Below are 22,137 nucleotides of genomic sequence, written 5' to 3' on the forward strand. Positions count from 1 at the left end.
TTATTATTATGGATACATTCATATCTCGTTCTGCTAACAACAATTCATTCTTCAGTGAGTCATGAGTGAACTACCAAAAAAAAACAACAACAAATATTATTAGACGTCAGTATCATGAAAATTATTTAAACATAGGATTTACTTGGTCAGGTGATGTACATGATCCACGTATAAAACTATTCATCATTGCATTATATATTTTACATTCATTAACTCTTTATTCTAATATTTTAGAATTAAGATAGTAATAGAAATAAATAATCAAATCTATGGTTTTCTACGTTAATTGTGTTGAGGATGTGCCGTGTTGTCAAAAAGGTTGAAAACTGCCTTATACCAATAGAGATAACCATATTACATTCGTTATTTGTTAGTAGGTAAACACAGATGCACCTGCAAATTACACAATATTGTCTAGTCTGTTTGCGATGGGTTAATAAATGTGTCATAAAGAGTAAAATGAATAACTCATATTATTATTATTATCTCAAAAACCTATGAATAAACTTAATAAATTTGTATCTTACTAAACAATATGTACGTTATCATATAAAATGTTTACACGTCTGAACTAATTATATGGCAATATCTAAATGATTGGAGATTTACAATAATGCATTATTAGTGTCTATAACCTTGAAGTGGCGACTAACAGTATACCGTAAAATTGAATGAATTTCATTTTTTTTTAATGTATAAAACTGGATACGTGGTTTTTGCATATCTTTTACCTTTACAATTTCAAAGCTGTATGAAAAATGTTTTTTCTCATCAAAACAAAATTCAATAATTCACAAAAAAATAAATTCACAGTTAGGTTAGGCTATGTCTGTAGAAATCGTTTAGAGCCATAACTGAATGTAAGCTTGCTCAAATGATGTTCAAATAAAAATCCCCTAAAATTTAGTTTTATTTATTTGTATAAAAAAGTAGAAAAACACGAGAATAATACTTACAATACTAATTTTTTAGTTGCAAAGATATGGGCTTGTTGTAACACCAGTCACGGCCGTAAACCTAATAGTTTAATATCATTTTTATTAAGTCAACGATTATAGGACCTCCGCACAATTGCTAAATATCTACATCCCAACTAGACTACTTTTTCCTAAATATTTAACACACTTTTATTTCGATGTTTTTGATCAAATAATTGTTTTAATCAATCTATTGCATTGTATATACGACATACTATAACTGTGAACATTACATTATATTCTTTGACGGCAACTAGCATTGTCAAAGACCAAAGTAGCTATACTGACAACTCATTAATTGTATAATTATCGGATATAAAATATTGTAAATGTGTAACTCGGACCGATCATTTAATACACGTGCCGTCTGGGAGACGGCTAACTTTCACAATACCACCACAGGGAACCGATGACATACAAGGTGCTAATTTTATTATGGGCCACTCAATATTTCATAGGGTATAGTAAGAAATTTAATTATATTTTTTTATATTGTTTTTATACAATGTGATCTCCATTGGCCATCAAAGTTTTATCAAAGATAAAAATGCAATTTTGTATTTTAAAATTATGGGAAGGTAGGAGAATCGCGGCAAACTAAGGAAGAATTAAAATATTTTCAGAACTACAAGTCCAAAAACTATCGATTGATAATAATTTTTTGGTGGGAAAAAGTTGTTTATCATTTTGAAACATCTGGTAAGGTAGTATTATTTTTTTTACAACCCCCCCCCCCCAGAGCAAGATTGAATTTACGCCACTAGTGATCTCAATTATTCAGATTTTGTTTTTGTTTTTACCCCCGTCCCAACTTGGTCTTTTTGATAGCAACTTTTGGATTTTAAATGGTAACGTATACATTTCATTAACTTTTTAAATTGACAATAATGTACTAAAAATGTTGACTGGTCGGTAACCAGTTTCGGATGACTATTTTTTAAGTTTAAAAGTTAGGATAAGAGGGGAAGCACGGTTGGGAAATGCAAGCAGATGTTCAGCTGACGTTTAACAGATGTACAATGTATTCTATAACAATATTAGTATTTTGTGCTTTATATTTTTTCAAACAAAAATCGGAAAAGTATTTATTATTGTAGACTTTTATAAAATCTCATAAAAAAACAAAAATGTGACATGGTTTTAGTAGTTCTTTGGTCGTAACATAGTTTTGAAAAACTGGTTTATTATACAATCTCGGTTAGGTTTTGTTTGGATGGTATTTTAAATTAGAAGATACGCTGTATAATAATTATTTGTAATATAAACAAAAACAATAGCAGTAGATGTTTCACTATTCCTTGTAAAATTTTCATTTGTTGGTAATGGCTAAACATATTAATAAGTGCTAGTCGATAAAAACAAATAGAATTATAACTTTAAAATTTATGTACAGCAACAGATGTAATGTAAACCCGAATAATCTTAGTTGAACGTTATAAAAAAATTCTGCATTTTTTTAATCTGTCGACGGGTTATTTGATTTTGGTATTTACAGAGCACGCAGCAGCTATTTTTTGAACATAATTTTGAACAAAACAGGTTTAGAACCCTGGTGAAGTGAGAGGGTGGTTATTTTTATTCTTCAAAACAGCTACATACTAAAAGAAACAACCCCCACTGAGCAACATGCTAAGAATAACGGCTGTGCAAAAAAAAGGAGCGGTGACCCAAATCCTACTTTATAGTTTATGCATTTTAAATGCTGTGAAGCATTTAGAGAATGCTTAGCTTTGCACTCATAGACGACATGATATCCATCTCATATGGTAACAAAGGTCGGTTTTGTTTATTTGAACAAAAATAAGATTGCAGACGTTAGCGAAAAATTGTGTTTTTAATAAATAACTAATACACAGTCGATTGGAATGTACTGAAAAAACGTCTGTCTATACATAATGTAAATAGTCTTTAGCCTAAACGTGATTGTAGTATTATCTGACTAAGAATAGAATAGTCGGCTTTGTTGGTAGCCGTCATTTTGCAAACCCAACATTTTTTAATCAAGTCATCGCATCGCTTTTATTTATTATACAATGTTCAAACAAAAACATTTTACTGACTTAAAAAATATAAAAGATTTATATTTATTTGCTTCTATTGAAAATTAAAAAAAAAAAATAATCGGTAATTTTTATTTATTTAAATTTCAAACTTCAGTGTTTCTTCACAACAGTGGTATCCTTAAAATATGACGTTAAGGATAGAAAACTCATTCGACCGGAACATTTCATTTATAAACGAAAAGAATAAAAGATAAAAAAAAAATCTAGGTACCTAGAAATAAGTAGATTCTAAGAAAGTGGGATTATCAAATATAATATCTGGGAGGAGGTATAAGAGACTAAGAAGGAAAAAAACATTAACTTTAAAGGCTCTAGACACCGCGTTAGGGGTCAAGAAAATGTTGGGGTAATAAATAAAAAAACATAATATATGTAAAGGTAAGAATATAGGGTAGTAATTTGATGGAAATCTCTATATATTTGTATTAATATTATACTACGTTATGTTAGTGGCATTATTGCAGTCATTTTAACCTCTCCGTTTAACAATGATACTGTGTTATTTATTTTTTTGTCTGGATATCTTAAAACCCTTCTTTCTGCAACATTGAAAATACTGTACACATTTTTTCAATTCAAAATTACGACGCGCTATAACAATTCGAATTACTAATTAGTTGTTAACTTTAAATAAAGTACTACTTAAGATCTGAAAACTAAACAGGAGGTAGACCTAGATTCTAGTATTATTATTTCTGTATAATATTATGATGTTCACCAGTCCTTAAAAAGACGATTTTCGAATTTTAACCTTGACGCCCTAAAAATGATTGAAATTTAAAGTTAGATTTAACATATATTTTCGACACTTGTGCACAAATCAATGCATAACTTTTTTCCTACCCCTTAGTATGAACTGAAAATTTAATACATAAATATATCAAAGTTTAATACCTAAAAAGAAAAAAAATTTCACTTGTTAAAATTGCTGCCAAAATACAAAAATGTAACGGACAATAGCTGTTTTTCGGTACTTTTTTTTATAACTAAGTACTTAATATACATGGGTAATGTCGCTAAGGCCAAATATTCCCAAATTTTGATGTTTCTACCCTCTCCTAAACTAATAATCAACTTTTGAAACTTAAATGGTAACACATACATTTCATAACTTTTAAAATTCAGAATAATGTACTAAACGTTTGGACTGGTCGATAACCAGTTCTGGATAACTATTTTTAAAGTTATTGAAGTTTCAAATTTAAGGCAAGAGGAAAGGTGGAGTGTGGTAAACCAAAAAAAAATATGAAAAATTGAGGTCACTGTATAAAAACAATAAAACATTTTTTTTTATAGTTTTACGTAAGAACCTGATTTTTCCCCAAAGTTTCTTTAAAATTTGAAAAATCGAAAAATACTTTTTATGAACATGACCAGAGGTTCATCATAATAGACACGTGGAATTTGTATTTTGCTCTACATAAATATTTAAGATTTAACCGTTGCCTAAAATAAAAAACAACTATTAACCGGTTCTACAAGTTTTCATTGTCTGGTGCTACGAGGATTTCATTTTATGTTTATATATATTTTAGTTTCGATGCTATATTTTTTGTGCCACGAAGAGGAATACAATTTTAACATATCATGTATTGATGGCATAATTATACCTTAAAACACACAAGTGTTAAGTCCACTTTATATGGTTTTGAGGTATAGAGTTTAACTTTTAAGCTCTTAAAAAAAATTACTAAGGACATAGAATTTTAGTGTGATTTGTAGTTGAACAATTATTTATGCTCTTTGGATATATCACTGGTGTTGATTCGATTCAGTTTCTTATCACGAATTCAGGGTTACCCAAAATCACGATTTTGAAAACAATGTACATATCACTAGTGTGTTTTAACTTTTAAGGTATAATTTATATAATAAATAATAATTATTTTTTATGTAAATTAACCAGACCAACTTTTTTTTATCTGTTCGTTTGCGCTAGCCTGTTAGCCTTCGTATTTATGTTGTATCGTTGTACTCGGCTTACTCTTAGTTTTGGGATTCACAGGAAAAATAAATTATTATCACCCGACAGCGACAATAAAACGTCAATGTGTTTGTTTCAGACGATTATTAGAACGATTTATTATTATTTGTTTGGCAAAAAAAAAATATATCACGTTTCTGTTTTTCTATCTATTAGGTTATTATTATATTGTAAATAAGTATGTTGTTATTCGTGTGTTTTGTTTTTAAATCCCTACTGATCTAATGCCTCACATAATAAATGACAAGACGTGCTCTGATAAATTATTAATATTTCAAAATATTTTTTATGTTCACTCATTTGTTTTAAAACTTTCAAAATTCAAGTTTGAGTAAAATGTACAACGTATTTTTTATAAAAACAATCATTGACTTTTTTACTGCTAACTACTAAAACCAAACTGAGTAGAAAAAAAATACTTAGATTCATACATGTATTTTTCCATATTATATCCGTAGTATATCATTGGACAATAGTTAGTGGAATTATTATTATTTTTAAATTAACACATCAGGTCACATCACACCACATCGTACACGATTTACATGGCCTAAAATGAAACTGTTTTTATACATCTAACATCACTGTCATTATATTGTACTTGTCATTATTAATATTGTATAGTTAATTATTGAGAATTAGCATTTTAACGTGTTTCGTCTATTAATAAATTTTGTCCTTTGCTATTTTAACCTTGTTATTTCATCATATTATTGAAGTCCCTTTTATATTATGAGTATTAGGCTAGTAAGAGGAGGTAGACAAAAAAAAAGAGGTAGGATAGGGGAGGATGTCGTGTTTTTTAGTAATCTATCAACGTTTAAAAATTACATTAGTACTAAAAATGAGCGATTAAACAGACCACCCTGTACAGAAGCAGTTAATATTCATTTGTTTGAAGAGGGGTTAAAAAAATTCCACGTTTGCTACATTTGTAAATTGTTTCCACAATTCAGCCCATCCTTGTTTCTTATAGGCGAGATGATTAGAAAAAGCTGACGCAGATTCGTTATTGTAAAAATACTTATGCACAAAAAAAAAAAATAATAAACATTATCACATACAAAGTGGCAGTTTTAAACAAAAAAAATGAAGTCTGCTAAAATATATTTTTATTATCTCATTTATATACGAATTTTTAATTCTCCAAGTCAAATAATAATATATAGTTTTAATTATATTAAATTAAACTAGTGTAATAAGCAGAGCTTACCACATAAAAGTTAAAAAAGAGAATACTTAAAACTTTTAATACTTTCAGGACACATTTTAAGATATATTAAATTGTAAAACACAAAGTGTGATTAAACATTATATGGTTAATGTGTATAGCGTGGAAGTAAATGAGTATATACTAGTAACCAATATAAATATTATATTTATATTAAATATTATAATAATAATAAATAAATAAACCAAGTGTTTTAGTGTTGGTTCAGTGTAGTGTCAACATGTATATTGAATCATTTACTTTTAAATAATATGTAATTTTAATATTGAACTAATAATTTATGAGAACCACTGGCATAGGAGTTTCCAATACCCAGTGGAATGTTGAGTTTTGTGGGCCAGTAAACGGTAGGACGTGTTTTACAATAATTTACATATTGATAATAGAAAATTATCTATACTACAGCTGTGGCGGACCCATAGGTTCGAAGCATGGTTGAAATATACGGGTTATCGCACACCGTCTAGAATTGTTATCTTCAGAAATAAAATGACAGCGTAACGGGACATCAATTTTACTATATACTTCACTATTACTGTACATAGTACTGTGTACTTATATTCTTGATGAAGAGGAAGATGATTAGACGAAGGGGTATATGTGCAAAACCTTGTTTAATTCAATTGCGGTTCGAAGAGTATATATTAGTTATTCGTTTACACACGAATAACCTGTGTTTATGTTTTCTTACAAACCGCACGATAACAATAACAAAATATTGGAATATATTAAATAATATTATACGCGTCTATTTTAATTACACTAACAGCTATCGTTATAAATCCGAATGGATTTGACGGGACATGTCCGTTAGGCCAGTTTCACACGGGGCCATCATGGCAGCGCCACCGTAATAAAATTAACAATTAAATTAAAGTTTTTAACACGTGGTAGCGCCATCAAGTTTCGGCAAGTTGGCCGCGCCACTCGTAGAAGCATGAGCGAACATACACGTCGGACGAGCCCGGCGCCACCAGAAAAGTGTCGACGCCAAGCCCAAGGTGGCCCCGTGTGAAACGGGCCTTGTTATGGATTATGATTGTACTCCCAGATGACCAAACCATTTTGGGTTTATAATATAATATTGTCCCCACTTATTTTGTTTACGCACGCGGCACGACAGCGGACAGACGACGATCCCTTTAGTGTTTATTACTTCCGTCGTTTTTTTTCCCCATTCAACCTGTACGCGGAATTCGCTGGATTCTCGAATTCCGTGGTAGACGGTAGTCTATGTTACGGCAACGATAATAATTTTATCAATCGACCGTAAAATATACTGTAAATATACCCGTAAATGATATTTTGCTCTACAAATAACACGTTTTCCGTACCATATTATTGTGGACACAAGTCCCGACGTATCTAAAAATACGTACCTATCGTCGGGTAACACGAACATATTATATATATCTATACACATTATACAGAGTTATTGGTTAACTATGACCCAGTCAATATCTCTGAAGATATTGGACTTCTAAAATTTATTTCTTGTAGTTCGCCCAGTGGCTAGTTTTTCAAAAATATAACCATGCGTTTAACCTTTGTAGATAACCCTGGGCTCCACCCGAGTTCTCTCGACGAGGCTTGGCTAATCTGTGATTACCGATATTATAAAGAAAAAATAGATGCATACATTTTTTCTAGATATTTCAATTTCAAATAAAAACTTGTGCGAGGAGGGGGGACAATGTCTGTTATATGTTTTAGTGTTGTAAACTACAGATCGTAAAAACTAGGTTTTTTTTCAACTTTTTGAATAAAAGTTATAAGTAGTCATTTGTTAATTATTGCCATGCCGTGCTGAAGTGAACTTTTGGTGTACTTGCCTATTACTTTTGAACTAGTCAACGAAAACATTTTCTTTCGTTCAAACACCATTGATTGCTTAACCTAGATTACCTCAGCTAACTTTAACTTTACTGTGCCTTAACTTAAAAAACAATGTTAGAAACCGTGTTGATACCATACATAATAAATGTGTACATTTATTGTACCGGGCTTACGGATATTCATTTCGGCGCCGATGACAGAAAGAGTCGAATGTGGAAACAATTATAAATTATAATATTAATAGAAGTAATTTTTTGTTTGTTATAATGTCGGTTTTGTTCTGTATTTGTTTAGTATGAAGTTGGCGACACTGTGTATGGGTGCACGCTGCTCTACACAAAATGGCGTTTGGCTAATAATCGACCAATCGTTGGCGTTCATACCTATTCACAACAAACGCTGAACGCGCTCTACACCTACACGCGGCTCATAGACCATACCTAATACCTGTCTCAGTGGTCACTTTATATGTCACGTTACTTACGATAGGTCGTCGGTTGTCCTTGTGATACTAAAATGTTTTTTGAGTGAATTCGAAAGTGTTTTCAGACCGACGTTCTATCTACGACGTATTCAGGTATAAATTAATTCATATACTGCTATATATGTTCAAACAATACATTCGGTACATGCGACATATCATTTAGTTTACCGTCGATAGTTGGTCGCACATGTATTTTCTAAAATTAACACTCCGTTGATATTTTCTGCAACGTGTACTCGACTGTTTATCAATCGTGTACTACAAGTAGTTTTCGGCAGAAAGGCGATTTAGTTTTAGTCATCTGAACAAATCGACGTTTCGTAATATTAAACATTTTTGGCTAAATTGTTTTGATATTATTACTATAAAATAGTAAATTTTTACCTTGGCACAATTTTAATTTGCAATTTTTTTTTCATAATGTGAAATCATTAAATGTTAAACGTTTTAAAACTAATCGTATAAATCATTAAACATTATTTAATGTTTCACAACGCTAAATGCTTTTGTAATTCATCCTTGTACACTTTCTGAGTGACTAATTGTTTTTGTTTGGTTATCAGGTTATTGTTAAGAGCGAACAATTCTAAGCAATGGATCCCATCAGACCGGGTAGAGGTCGAGCACATACTCGTCCGAGAGGGCCACCACCTGGCCAAGGTGGTCCCCCAGGCCCGCCATTAGGTCCAAGAGGTGGAGGTCCTAGAGGTCAAACAGGACCAGCAGGTCCTCAAGGAGCTGCTCCCCTTCCGAGAGGTCCACGGCCATCCGGTCCTGGCCCTCGACCAGTTATGCGGCCACAAGGGCCTAGTCAAACTGTTCCAAAACCAGCTAGTGCGATGGCAGGAGTAAGATGAATATGAATTACTTTAATAAATACCTATAGTCTATTCAATTTAAGTTTGCCCACTTTCGCGCATGCATACTGAGCTGTCAGTACGATCGGGCCCCGAGGTCAAGCTGCTCTATGATTGGCCTGCGGTGATCGGCTGCCGCCGTCACTCGTCGCAATCAGCGGCCGTCATTGTGTATACAGACGATAATAAAAAAAACGTGTTTATAAGCAGGTTGTTTTCTTTTTAATTCTCTTTCTATTTTATCTACTCTTCTTATATTTACTTAAATTGAGGATACGGAGTGGTATTTTCAGGAGGTTTAGTGTTTGTGTGCGAGTATTCGCAGTTGGACGGGTCAACGGATGTGATAACACAGCTCACTTTTTATAGTCACTACGTATACACCTTGTGGGCAGCAACGATCGCCATCAGCGCTCCCTGTCATCAACATCATGCGCAAACGCGACTGTTTTAGTGGGCAAACTTAAACTGAATAGACTATAGTATTAACTAAATAATGGCCAGTTTTTGGCTTTCTCTTTACAATAACATTAAATTTGTTTTGCGTCATAATTGTTTTAATAGTTTCGACGTAAAAAGAAGCTTGTGCTTAAGTATAAATTATTGTATTTCAAATTGTATTTTTAGGTAGAGCAAGTTACTGAAGGTGTAAAGAAAATGGCAACTGGTATGTTAACAAAACTATTAATAAGTGGTTTTTAATTATAATTTTTTTTTATTGATATGAAATACAGATAATACCCCTGTTCCACTTGGTCGTGGAACTGTACGTGGTCGTCAACCGGTTGACGCTGAACACTTCAGAGCACCTCGTCCCCAGTCTTCTCTTGGAGATAAAGGGAAAAAAGGTATGTAAATTTTGAATTTTTCCATTTTGAATTAAGACCATTTACTATGAGCTGTAAGTTAAGATTTAAACATTTATTTATAATTTAAAATTACGGATTGTGGAGTTTTGTTAAATGACTCGATTATTCATTAATTGCTAAAACTTAAAATCATTGACCATCCCAATTGATCGATTCTACATTTTCTGTATCTAAATTATTGTTCCAATGTTTAACTATTAAGTAATAACTAAATGAAGGGTACATGAACCGGCATTTTACATGTTATCAAAAATTGTTTTTTCATGGAAACATTTTTTACATTTTTGTGCTTCAAACAGTAAAATGGGACTATTACCTACAAAGGTATTACAAAACGTATATTTTCTTGCCACTAGTGGTAAATTGGGCAATAGATTTTCTATTGACTATCCTGAAGAATTATAAAATAAGGAAATAGCCAGTTCTTGCATCCTTCAAATACTTTGTTGCTAGATTTAATTATACAATTTTGACTTATTGAATTTTTTTTTATAATGTTGACAATAAGTTTTTGTTTGTTCTCTGGCCATAAATAATTTAAATTAGTATATTTTGTTTTATGAATTGTGTTAAAGAATTTCATAATTTTTGTTAGGTACCTCTGGACAACCAGTAGCGCTATTGGCAAATTATTTTCCAATCACTTCAAACTCCAAGTGGTGCTTGTACCAATATCGTGTTGATTTTGATCCTGATGAAGACAGAATTTTCGTCAAAAGAAGTCTGTTAAGACAGCACAAAGAAAAGTTTGGCGGTTATTTGTTTGATGGCACCATGTTATTCACTAGCGTCAAGATGAACCCTGAGGTCAGTACTATATTTGTGTTTGTTGTACCTTTTTTTAAAATAAGAGTAGAAATAATGGTATTTTTGTTTCGTTTTTTTTAGAATTTCGAATTGACTTCTAAAAGACACTATGATGATGCGATGTTCATACTTAAGTTTAAATTTACAAATACTATTGAATATGGAGATTATTCATATATTCAAGTTTTCAATTTGCTTCTGCGTAACTGTCTTCGTCATCTTGAATTGAAACTTGTCGGCAGAAACTATTACGACGCTTCTGCTAAGGTCTGCGACTGAACAAATAAGTTAATAACAAATAGGTTTATAGTGTTATAATTTTGTTTATTAGATAAATTTACCAGCTTTCAAACTTCAACTTTGGCCAGGATACGAAACATCTATTGCCAGACATGAAGACGACATATTACTATGTGCCGAGATTTCGACAAAAGTAATGCGTCAAGAAACTGTCTATGATTTCTTTAATCAGTGCGCCCAAGATAGACACAGGAACCGAGACTGGATGGTAAGCATCTATTAGTGGTGTGACACCTTAATGACTATTATAATTTTTGCCTTTTGAGGCGCCTGTTAAAATCTTTTGCTTGTTTTTTAGACCACTTTTAAAAATGGCATAATCGGTACAACAGTTATGACTATCTACAACAATGAAACATACCGTATCGATGATGTTGATGAAAATGCAGACCCGTCATCGACGTTTAACAAGAAAGATGGTTCGGCCATGTCTTATAACCAATATTATCAAGATGTATGCTTCTTCTATACTCATCATACGATACTAGTGTTGTTTTGTGTACTTTGTATTAATGTTCAAACGCAATTTAGAAATGGCATGTCACCATCAAGGGCGGAAGGCAACCCATGTTGATTTCGAAAAACAAGAAATCCGTACGTCAAATGGGCGGAGAGGAAGCTATTGTTTATTTGGTGCCCGAACTGTGCGTCATGACTGGATTGACTGATCAAATGAGGTAATTTTGCTATTTTAGGAAAATGTTATCTTGTGAACTAAAGTTCTACTTAATCATTATAGTTGGATAAATGTTAATTTATTTTTATAAATTCTTTATAAAATTTTATAGGAATTGAGATTTTTAATTAATTCTATAACAAGGTTGTCGTGTTACCGCCATCGGTTTCAACTTTTATTCACTTGGAATAGTAGGTCAAAATATTTAATACATTCTCAGTATTTTTTACGTGTTGGGCATGTTGTTTTCTTTGAAAAATAAATGTATAAAATGCAAACCAAAGTTTTGTTGTAGTAGTTTTGTAGACTTTTTTTTTTGACAATAGTAGAATTAGTCTTATGCTGTAAATACACTGACATATGTTGATTCGATACTTTTTTTTTTACATTTGCCCACGAAATTGAGAAATTCATTACTAGTTTAATTATTAAATGCAATATTTCGAATAAATATGTGTATTTTATTTATGCTTGGCAACTGATTGACAAAAAGACTTACTATAATTACTTTATTGGTTTTAATTGCCGAAAACTACAATTTTTATGAGCGTCAATCCCCTAACACAAAACTAATTATAAAATAAATTGTAATTTTTTTTTATACTATCACAAATTAGTTTATTTTTGGCATATGACTTTAAAAATATTTATTAACGACGTGCATTTCGGTTGTAAACAATTTATTTATATTAGCACATCTTAGTGTGCTATTCGGTTGAAAAGTCCATTTATGAAAAAAAAAGTTTAGATTTGAAATAGAAAATGTATCATTTATTTAAATTTGCACTAATAAAAACTTATTTGAAATTAATACTTGGATATTTGTTTAAATAAAAAAACATTTTTATTTTAGTTATTATTATTATAAATTTTTATTTTAGTTATTATTATTATAAATTTTTATTTTTAGTTTATAACTTGTGCAAAGTCATGTGGTGTTTGTTAAAAACATTTAATTTATTAACTTGACGTAGGAAAAAAAAAACATTTAACTTTATACACGAGCACTAAATGACTTATTGTGTCTAACCTTGTTAAATATTAATTTTTAAATGGTTGTTTCAGAAACAATTTTACTTTAATGAAAGAAATGGCAGTTTACACACGTGTAAATCCAAATGAAAGAGTGAAACGACTTGTGAACTTTGCTCAGCGCCTTTTATCGTCGGAAAAAGTTTGTTGATGAATTTAAAACTGAAATTTTTTAATAATTAAAAATATTTAACTTAAAATGCATTTACAGTCTGTTCAAGAATTAAAGGATTGGAATTTGTCATTAAGCAAAAACCTCGTCGAAGTGACAGGGCGTACGTTGCTTCCAGAACAAATCAAGAGCAACAGGGGGGATTATAACGGAGCAATGGAAGCAGATTGGACCAAGCATCTGCGTAGTAGCCCGATGTATACTTGTGCGGTGATGAAGACTTGGGTTATTTTGGGCCCTGAAGACTCTATTAGAGATATACAGGGTTTCGCCCAAAGCCTTTATAAGGCTGGACAAGGAATGTCTTTTTCACTACCGCAGCCCGTCATGTAAGCATTTATCGTTAATATTAAAATAATTTGTGTGCATCTTTCTTTGACATTTATCTTCATAAACATAATTGAATATGTTCAGAGTGCCATTAAGGGATACCAGGTCTAATGCACTAATGACAACATTGGAACAAGTTATAAACGAAAGAAACCCTACAATGATACTATGTGTGATCCCTTCAGCAAGAGGAGATGTATATAGTATGATTAAAAGGAAATTGTGTGTTGACCGCGCAGGTAATTTATTAAAACTTATTTATTCTGTTTTACAATAGTTTTTTGTCATTTATATTTTGGAAACTATGTATTTGCTTCTCTTATAGTACCTTCTCAAGTGGTCCTTCTGAAAAACGTTCAAAAGAACAACATGTCTGTTGTGACAAAAGTGGCTATTCAAATCAATTGTAAAATCGGTGGTGCTCCATGGCTTGTTACTATACCCAAAAAGGTTAATATTTGATGAGCTGTTGCGATTTTGTACTTAAATGTTATAATTCTATTTATTGAAAATCCTATAGGGTATGATGATTGTTGGATACGACGTATGTCATGATAGTCAAAACAAAAATATTTCTTATGGCGCATTGGTTGCCACCATGAACGACGCTCATACTTGCTACTTCAGCTGTGTCGAACCGCATAGAAGTGGAGAAGAGCTGTCCAATCATTTTGCCGCCAGTATAAGTAGTAAGCGTATTATTTAATCATAGGACTTCTAGATTGTTGAACTTTTATACAACTTTTTTGGTATTAATTAAAAAATTTTACTTTCAGAGGCATTGGCAAAATACAAAATGATAAATGGCGCTTTGCCAACTGCAATTGTCATTTACAGAGACGGTGTTGGTGATGGCCAGATATCCTACGTCCACAAAACCGAAGTTAAACTGTTGAAGGTAATAAAAATGATTAAATATAAATGATTTAATTGTTTTGTTTGACTTATAACAATATTCATTATTGTAGGCGGCTACTGAACAATTTTATGGTGCTGCTTCTGTTCCATTGGCATTTTTAATAGTAACCAAGAGGATAAGCGCTCGTTTCTTTACAAAACAAGGAATCCAAAATCCCGCACCCGGTACTATTATTGACACTGTGGTTACAGATCCTACCAAGTAAGAATATGACATTTTCAAATCTAAGTTGGCATTATAAAAAAATGCAGTGACAGTTTTTGTTGTTGTTTGTACCCAAATTTTTGGTATTGACCCAAAAATATGGGTTCATAGGATTTCATTGGGGGTTATTTACTTTACTGTTAAGTATAATTATTGAAATAGTATAATTTTTATTTTCTTATAATTTGTTGTCTTTAAAACAATTTTTATTGGCACCTAAATTTGTGGGAAAATATTATTCATTATTTTTTATTTTATAAGTTAATAGATAATTTTTCACAAATCTTCAAAGCTTTATACGTTTTTGTTACTATAACATGGGTAAAAATTAAAGTAAAAGTATTTTAGAAAATGGTTTTGTGTATGTTATCATGTAATTTTGGTGGTTAACTTCTGTATTTCATTTTAAGGGTTTGGACTACCCAATTAAAGATAAGGTTATGTGTTTTCATATTATCCTATTGTACAAAACAATTTTCTCTGTTTTGTGAATACAATTTATTTATTTGTAAAACTTTCGACTTGTAAATTGTTTTAAAGGAAGTTAAACTACACTTACACTAGAAGTATTGTGTTTCCTTGGATAAAAATATAAGTAAATTAATAACTTATCATATCCATTGAGAAATTTATATATCACGGAGTTATCAACACGCAAAGTATTCATAATTTTCAATATTTTTAGTTTTCACAAAATTTGTTTTATTTATAAATAACTATTTTAATAACAAAAAGTGTTCTTGCATATTTTGTTTATTTTGGTACTATGGCGATTTCCTGTTTATAGTGGTAACCTGCTATAGGAAATTTGATTTTGGTTTGTTTTGTTTGGTATTTACCAATAAATAATTGTTTCTAATTTTGTTGTATGTAATTACAGATACGATTTCTTCCTTATTTCACAACACGTAAGACAGGGTACGGTAACCCCTACCCATTATCATGTCATTGAGGATTCCCTGCACTTTCCGCCTGATATAATGCAGAAACTTACTTATAAATTGTGTCACATGTATTACAATTGGTCAGGTACTGTGCGTGTTCCCGCCCATTGTCAACTGGCCCACAAGTTGGCCTTTTTAACTGGGCAAACACTCAGAAGTTCACCCAATACAGGGTTGGACGAACTTCTATACTTTTTATAAACAAAGACTTTTTTTGTCATTGAACTTGATTATATGTATTATATACACACACACATATATATATATACACACACTTCACATTACAATTTTTAAGTTACGACCACTATGTACTATGATTGTTAAGGAAAACAGTGTAAGTAATTAATGATAATTATGGCCTTTTGTGGCACGACTCATTTCACCGTCCATTTTTTTCTCTATAACAAATTAACCTAGATTTTATTTTAAGGACGTTTGATCTGCTGTTAAGTAGTATTATTTTTTTTTTAACGAATTTAGGGTAATTTTAATGCATTATAATATAATTGTTATAATTACCATTGTTTTATTTCACATTTATTTTGAGTTTATATTGTTAAAATATACTAAAAATGTGCAAGGTTATTATTTCTGACGAAAATACTTAAATATCAAAAATAATATAAGTAAAAATAATTAATTACGTTGTATTTAAAAACATTGTATTTTTAAGTTAATATTAACTGATTTGTAAGTAATTTTGAAATCCTTTAAAGGTTTTCTTATTGTGCGTTTAGTAATGTTTGATAAACAGACATAATTTTGTCATTTACTTAACTAAAATACATTTTAAGTTGTTATTTTCAATTAAAAATGTTGTTAATATTTTTATTTCCTCAATATAAGACTGTACGTGAGCTCATACACTGTTCATTCAATTGATATTTTCTTTTATCAGTGTTACGAATTAATCATAAGGTAAAAGTTCAGAATTTTTATTAAACAAATTTTTTTATTTTTAATAAGTTGTTTTTTTTTGTACTAAACCATTTTTTAATAATGTTCTTGTGATGTTATTAGCTTTTTTTATATTTAATACATTTGAGTTGAAAATAAAAAAAGACTGAACCATTTATGGAGTAGTTGTGACAGAATAAAAATATATTAGCCAAAGGTTAATTGGAGAGCGGTCTTAATTTATAATATTACATTTAATGGTTGCTGTGCTGGGTCCAGATGAGTTTTTAATCCTGCTATAGCCAAATTAATCGAGTAATAATTATAAAACATTTTGCATTGATTTTGGTATTATAATAATGAATTTTCTAACAAAAATACTAACAAGCAAAATACTCGTATATTAAAAAAACAACAAATATAAATTGTATATTTTACTTAATTTATAATTAATGATACATACCAAATTCTCATCAGTCAAATTTGAGAATGTTGAATGAATGGCCTTCAATCTAAACAAATTATGTATTTAAAAATGTTAGAATGACTTGTATCGGTCTATTCACGCTTAAATCCCGGTTGCCGAATTTCTGGAGGTATATAAGTAATGTCTTCCTTGGGATTCTTTCTTTCCACCTTTTTCTTCATTCTCTTCATTTTCTCTTCTTTAATTAGATCGTACTTGCTTTCTTCATCGAAAAAGAATAATACTTGTTCCTTTTCTTGTAGATCTTGTTTGATTTGTTGTATCTTTTGGAGTCTCTTCATTTTATTTTGACGATCCAAATGCCTGTTTAATTCTTCGGGTCTAAAGGTTTCCCAATCCTTGTAAATCTGAAAAAAAAATTGTATTGATTAATCAATACTTACATTTTGAACAGGGTCAATAATTACTTTTTGTTGAAGCTGAATTTCTTTTTCTTCGTTGGCATCAACAGATTCTTTAACAGCATTTTCAGCTTCTAGAACCAAACTACTAGTGTCTAATTTTAATTTATTGAATGCAGTTGTCAGGTGTTCAGCGTTTCCTGGTTTGTATTTATCTACAGTAGCAAGTCCTAATTGGACCGTCTCCGGAAACACAGCGCTATCGAGCGTAATCAAGAAATCTATCAGTTTGTCCCATTGGTTATAGTAGGCCAAGCCGATGACCTTAATACTATTTCCAATAGTTACATTACTGTTCTTACTAAGCGCCACTAAAGTTTTTCCTATTAACTGATCGGCTTCTTTCAAGTCGAAATGGCCATCGAAATATGGATTTCTCAGAAAACCGACACGTACTCTTGTATCTTCTTCTTCGTCGTCAGATTCTTTTTGATCTTCAGTTACGACATCATCGACTTCTCCCCAATCGGTTGGATTTGTTATGTATTTGACACACGAATATAATGCCAGGGATTTGGTAATTTCGTTGTCAAATTCTTCTTGTAACATTTGATTGGCAGCGATTTTAGCTGCATCGCGGAAATTGTTTTCCTTCAAAAACTTATCCATTAGCAAGTTGTTTAAATAATAATCGGGAAATATGCCGTAATTCAATCTGTCTTTGAGTATTCTCATAAGGTCTTCGACTTTGTTGGTTTCTAAGAAAATCCGTACTACAGCATGATGTGTAGACGGTAGCAATGTCATTGCCTGGGACGACAACCTGAACTTGTGAGTTAAATCATCCAACTCGTCCAAATACGTGGCGTCAGTCAACGAGTTGGCGAACACGTCCAGGTCTACAGCGCTTATCTGTTTGGCATGATTGTCAAATAAATTTGACAGTTTGCTGTACATGGTCTCGTGGTCGACTTTTTTCAACAACGGACAGCTCAACCGTTGTTGCCATACGTCTTCACATCTGTAAGCGTCCGTTAAAAATGATCGCCATCGGCCGTACCGAACGGCAGACGTCACCATCGACTTCCTTAACGAGAACATCGTGTCTGGCAGACTTTAATTAACAAAAGTCACTTAAATAAGTTCATTTGATTGAATAATTACCCGTGTAAAATGTAAATCAATCAATATTGTGTTTGGTAGAGAGTGGACAACTCTCCTTAGCACACTGCACAGTTTTGCAGTTATCTCTTATCAGTGTCATTATGTGCCGGGTTACTAAGGGCTTACCAGTTACCACCGCCTTAGTATAGTATATGATCGTGGTCATAAGCATATTCATCATAACCAGTAACCACACTAGCTCTGTAGCTACTTCAAAACTAAAAAAAAAAAACCCAAAAGGTGTATGAAATGCGCCTTTTATTAAATGAACATGGAACTAATCGAAATTGCTTATAACAAAAAAAAAATATTCTTAACGCTCAAACACAGAATAGATGAAATCTTTTCTGTGGCTGAAATAAGACTTCAAAAACACTTGATATTTCACGAAAATCACGATAAAAAATTGTATTTATCGAGGAGTTGCTGACTACAACCCATTGAAACTGATAGCTTGAAAACTTGCTAAAAAATATTTTTATGAAATATCAAGAGTGGTTTTGAACAGTCATACTTCAGCTATCATAATCTTTTTTTTTTAAATCGTAAAAATTTCGATTAGTCTTCAAGTACTTTTTAAAGAAAAATGAAAATTTCCGTCATTAAGTTCAGTTAGAAATCTGAAGTTTTAGGTATTTCTTATTTGAATAGCCTACTATAAATTGGCGGGGATAAGTAGGAAAAACTAATTTTTTAACACTACTCTTTACATGTCTAAGATTTATAAGGATTTAGACAGTTGAAAACTATTTACAAGGGTAAACAGTATCGACCAAAATTCAGCAGACGTCTTTAGCCAGCTATCTAGTAGCATTCGAAGGATTATGTGGTTTATATCGATGTGTAAGACCAACTATTTCCCTACGTTTTTCAGACTGAATATTTTTTGGAACAAAGGAAAAAGGTCGGTTTAGATAAATGTCGTTCCAGGTAGTGGCATGTAATAATTGTTTTTATATTAAGCGTGCAAATTTGTTTGGTGTTCTTTTGTGTGTTTGTAACTGTTTAGTTTCTGCTTTGATCGTTAACCCAATTGTTATTTGATGGTATTTAAACACGGTTCTATATGCTATTGAAAAATTAGTAACTGAAGTAAAGAACACAAAGTAGGCGATTTCGGTTTTAGGAGTACTTGTGTTTTGCCCCTTAGAATAATACGGCATGGCAGCAGAACATACACAAACGCCATGACTCTTCCTGTTATCAAATATTGCCAACTTCATGCCATGGATAATACTAATAATTTTAACTGATAATACCAATCAACAAAGAAAGATGTTATCTTTTTTATCAATGACAATACTCCTTTATTAATTATATAAATAATAACTATAATGGTCTATAGTAGACGAATCAAGCGTAATTACAACAATAAATCAAATTTTCATTATGAAATACGAATTATAAAAAAATTATTGCAATTGTCATTAAGGCAATTTCAATTTTAAAATCATAAACAGTATATTTTTTTCAACACCAATAAATCTATTAATTGTATGCAACTTGATTATTTTGAATTGTAGAATTTATATTTATGTTGTTTTAAATATTTTAATTAACTTATTAAAGAAGTCGTGATCGTTAAACTTTAAAGGATGGGAATGCTTTTTGGTAAACCCAAAGTCAGCCGAGTTACTCATCATGACCGTGCTGTCTTGGTAATTAATAATTATATTTACATGATCAATTTATTTTAACGTGTTAATTATTTTTAATAAAATTGTTCAATATTATTATTACTAGCAAATGAAGCAGCAGCGTGATACATTAAAGCGGTATCAACAAAGAGTGGAAATATTACTAGAAAAAGAAAGAGAACTGGCTAAAAAATTAATTTCAGAAAATAGGAGAGAGTAAGTTGTAATATCACGTTGTATTATTCATTTCTTACTTAGCGCTTATGTCATTAATGTTAATAAAATATTTTTAAAAACATAATACTTATTGGCTGTAACACTAAATTTGTTTCTTTGTATTTATAAAAGAAGCAATTAATTAATTTCAACTGCTAACTCACTATTGCTTAAAATAAAACAAATGATTATGATCTGTTTTTATTTATTCAATTGTCATATTCAAGATATGTTTTGAAATATTATGATTGACAATTTCTAAAATTCAAATGCTTATGTCAGTAAAATTTTATAAGTATTACTAGAAGAGTCTTTAGGACATTACTTCGGGAATAAATACTCAATACTTTGATTAAATATCTACCAGTTTATATAATGCAGTTCTAATTACAGAAATTGTATTCTTTAAAAATCAGTGTTATTAAGAAGTTGGGATTTTTTTTACGGTGTACATTTGTTTTACAGACAAGCGAAACTCTTATTGAGAAAAAAGAAATATCAGACGGAACAACTCGAACGTACCGAAGCAGCTTTGGATACTGTTGAAAAGTTAATTCAAGATTTAGAATACACTCAAATCGAGTCTAAGGTAAATTTCACATTATTGAAATCTTTTGAAAAACATTGACTAACGTCCAACATTACATTCACCTAAATAATTGTTTAACTATGTTTTTATGGATCAAAGTCTGAAGTAAATGTATAGTGTGTACAATTTGCACTTATACTATTTTTTGCATTCACAATACAAAAAAAATGTGAACAAATTTAAAAATTGTGTAATTAACGAAACTTATACTCACTTGAATGCTTTAACAGTTTAACCTAAAAAAAAATTATATGAGACGAAATAAGATTATGAAAACTTTATACACATTCCAAAAATCTTGATAAATGTTTTCTACTTATTAACATTTAAAAAAAAAAAGTGTTTATTTATTAATTATTGATACTTTGTTTAGGTTATCGAAAGTCTGAAAATTGGAAACATGGCACTGAAAAATGCCAATGAATTATTAAACATAGAACATATTGAACAACTGTTGGATGAAACTAAAGAAGGAATTGAAAAACAGAAAGTATGTTGAATTATTTAGAAAAAAAAAATGTAATACATTTTTTAAATGCTGGATTATAGGAAATAACCGATTTGTTGAGTGGAGCTTTGTCAACCGAAGACGAAGACGCTGTTGAAGCAGAATTGGATGCATTAACTTCAAAAGAACATGAAAAAGTTATCGACACGTTACCACACGTACCATCAGATGAATTGCCAGTCGTTAATCCAGGTAATTATTTGAAAAGTTTTTTTTTAATCATGATTTTGTCGATAATACTTGTTTTTTTCACTAGAAACCAGTGTGGAAGAAAAAGATACCACAAAGAAGATTGCTTTAGAAGCTCAATAAAAAGTTCACCAAATATGGTAGTCATAAAAAAAAAAAAATGATAATATTTAATTCTCTTCGTTATAATTTATTGCATTTTCTGTCTTAACTATTTTCATTAAGATTTCAATAACCTTGTAAATAATATTTAAAAAAAACTATTTGTATTTAACTTATAATTGTTAAAGCTTTTTTTGATGGATTGCCAAATTTTTTAGAAATGCCCAATAAAATTACATTTATATTTTGTTTAAACAAGTGTTTTGCTTGTTTACAAAAATACTTTGAGACCTTAGAAAAATAAGTGCACTTAAAATCATAA

The 22,137-nt window shown here is 30.7% G+C and overlaps 3 protein-coding genes across 3 annotated transcripts; 2 read left to right on the forward strand and 1 right to left on the reverse strand.

The window, feature by feature from the left end:
• The first annotated feature begins 37 nt into the window (after positions 1–37).
• On the forward strand, positions 38–16,412 carry LOC126843435 (piwi-like protein Siwi). The gene is made up of 18 exons (XM_050580982.1): positions 38–150; positions 8,386–8,668; positions 9,139–9,423; positions 10,060–10,099; positions 10,167–10,280; positions 10,897–11,108; positions 11,190–11,375; positions 11,440–11,616; positions 11,707–11,862; positions 11,940–12,085; positions 13,150–13,258; positions 13,328–13,617; positions 13,703–13,857; positions 13,944–14,068; positions 14,139–14,307; positions 14,395–14,516; positions 14,587–14,738; positions 15,622–16,412. Exons 3-18 carry the CDS (start codon positions 9,169–9,171, stop codon positions 15,884–15,886), a joined length of 2,673 nt encoding a protein of 890 aa, XP_050436939.1. The 5' UTR covers positions 38–150; positions 8,386–8,668; positions 9,139–9,168; the 3' UTR covers positions 15,887–16,412.
• A 548-nt stretch (positions 16,413–16,960) lies between these two features.
• On the reverse strand, positions 16,961–18,656 carry LOC126843437 (uncharacterized). The gene is made up of 2 exons (XM_050580983.1): positions 17,477–18,656; positions 16,961–17,416 (listed from the first exon to the last, which is right to left on the reverse strand). Exons 1-2 carry the CDS (start codon positions 18,509–18,511, stop codon positions 17,141–17,143), a joined length of 1,311 nt encoding a protein of 436 aa, XP_050436940.1. The 5' UTR covers positions 18,512–18,656; the 3' UTR covers positions 16,961–17,140.
• Positions 18,657–19,917: 1,261 nt separating this feature from the next.
• LOC126843074 (charged multivesicular body protein 6) lies at positions 19,918–22,039 on the forward strand. Its single transcript, XM_050580382.1, has 6 exons — positions 19,918–20,232; positions 20,318–20,427; positions 20,893–21,016; positions 21,390–21,506; positions 21,566–21,716; positions 21,781–22,039. Exons 1-6 carry the CDS (start codon positions 20,170–20,172, stop codon positions 21,834–21,836), a joined length of 621 nt encoding a protein of 206 aa, XP_050436339.1. The 5' UTR covers positions 19,918–20,169; the 3' UTR covers positions 21,837–22,039.
• The last annotated feature ends 98 nt before the right edge of the window (positions 22,040–22,137 follow it).

Source organism: Adelges cooleyi, unplaced genomic scaffold (genome assembly GCF_023614345.1).
Source record: "Adelges cooleyi isolate 19-005CV unplaced genomic scaffold, UGA_ACOO_1.1 ACOO_flye_CR_arks_rails_tigmint_CR_PRNA_574, whole genome shotgun sequence".
NCBI lineage: Eukaryota > Metazoa > Arthropoda > Insecta > Hemiptera > Adelgidae > Adelges > Adelges cooleyi.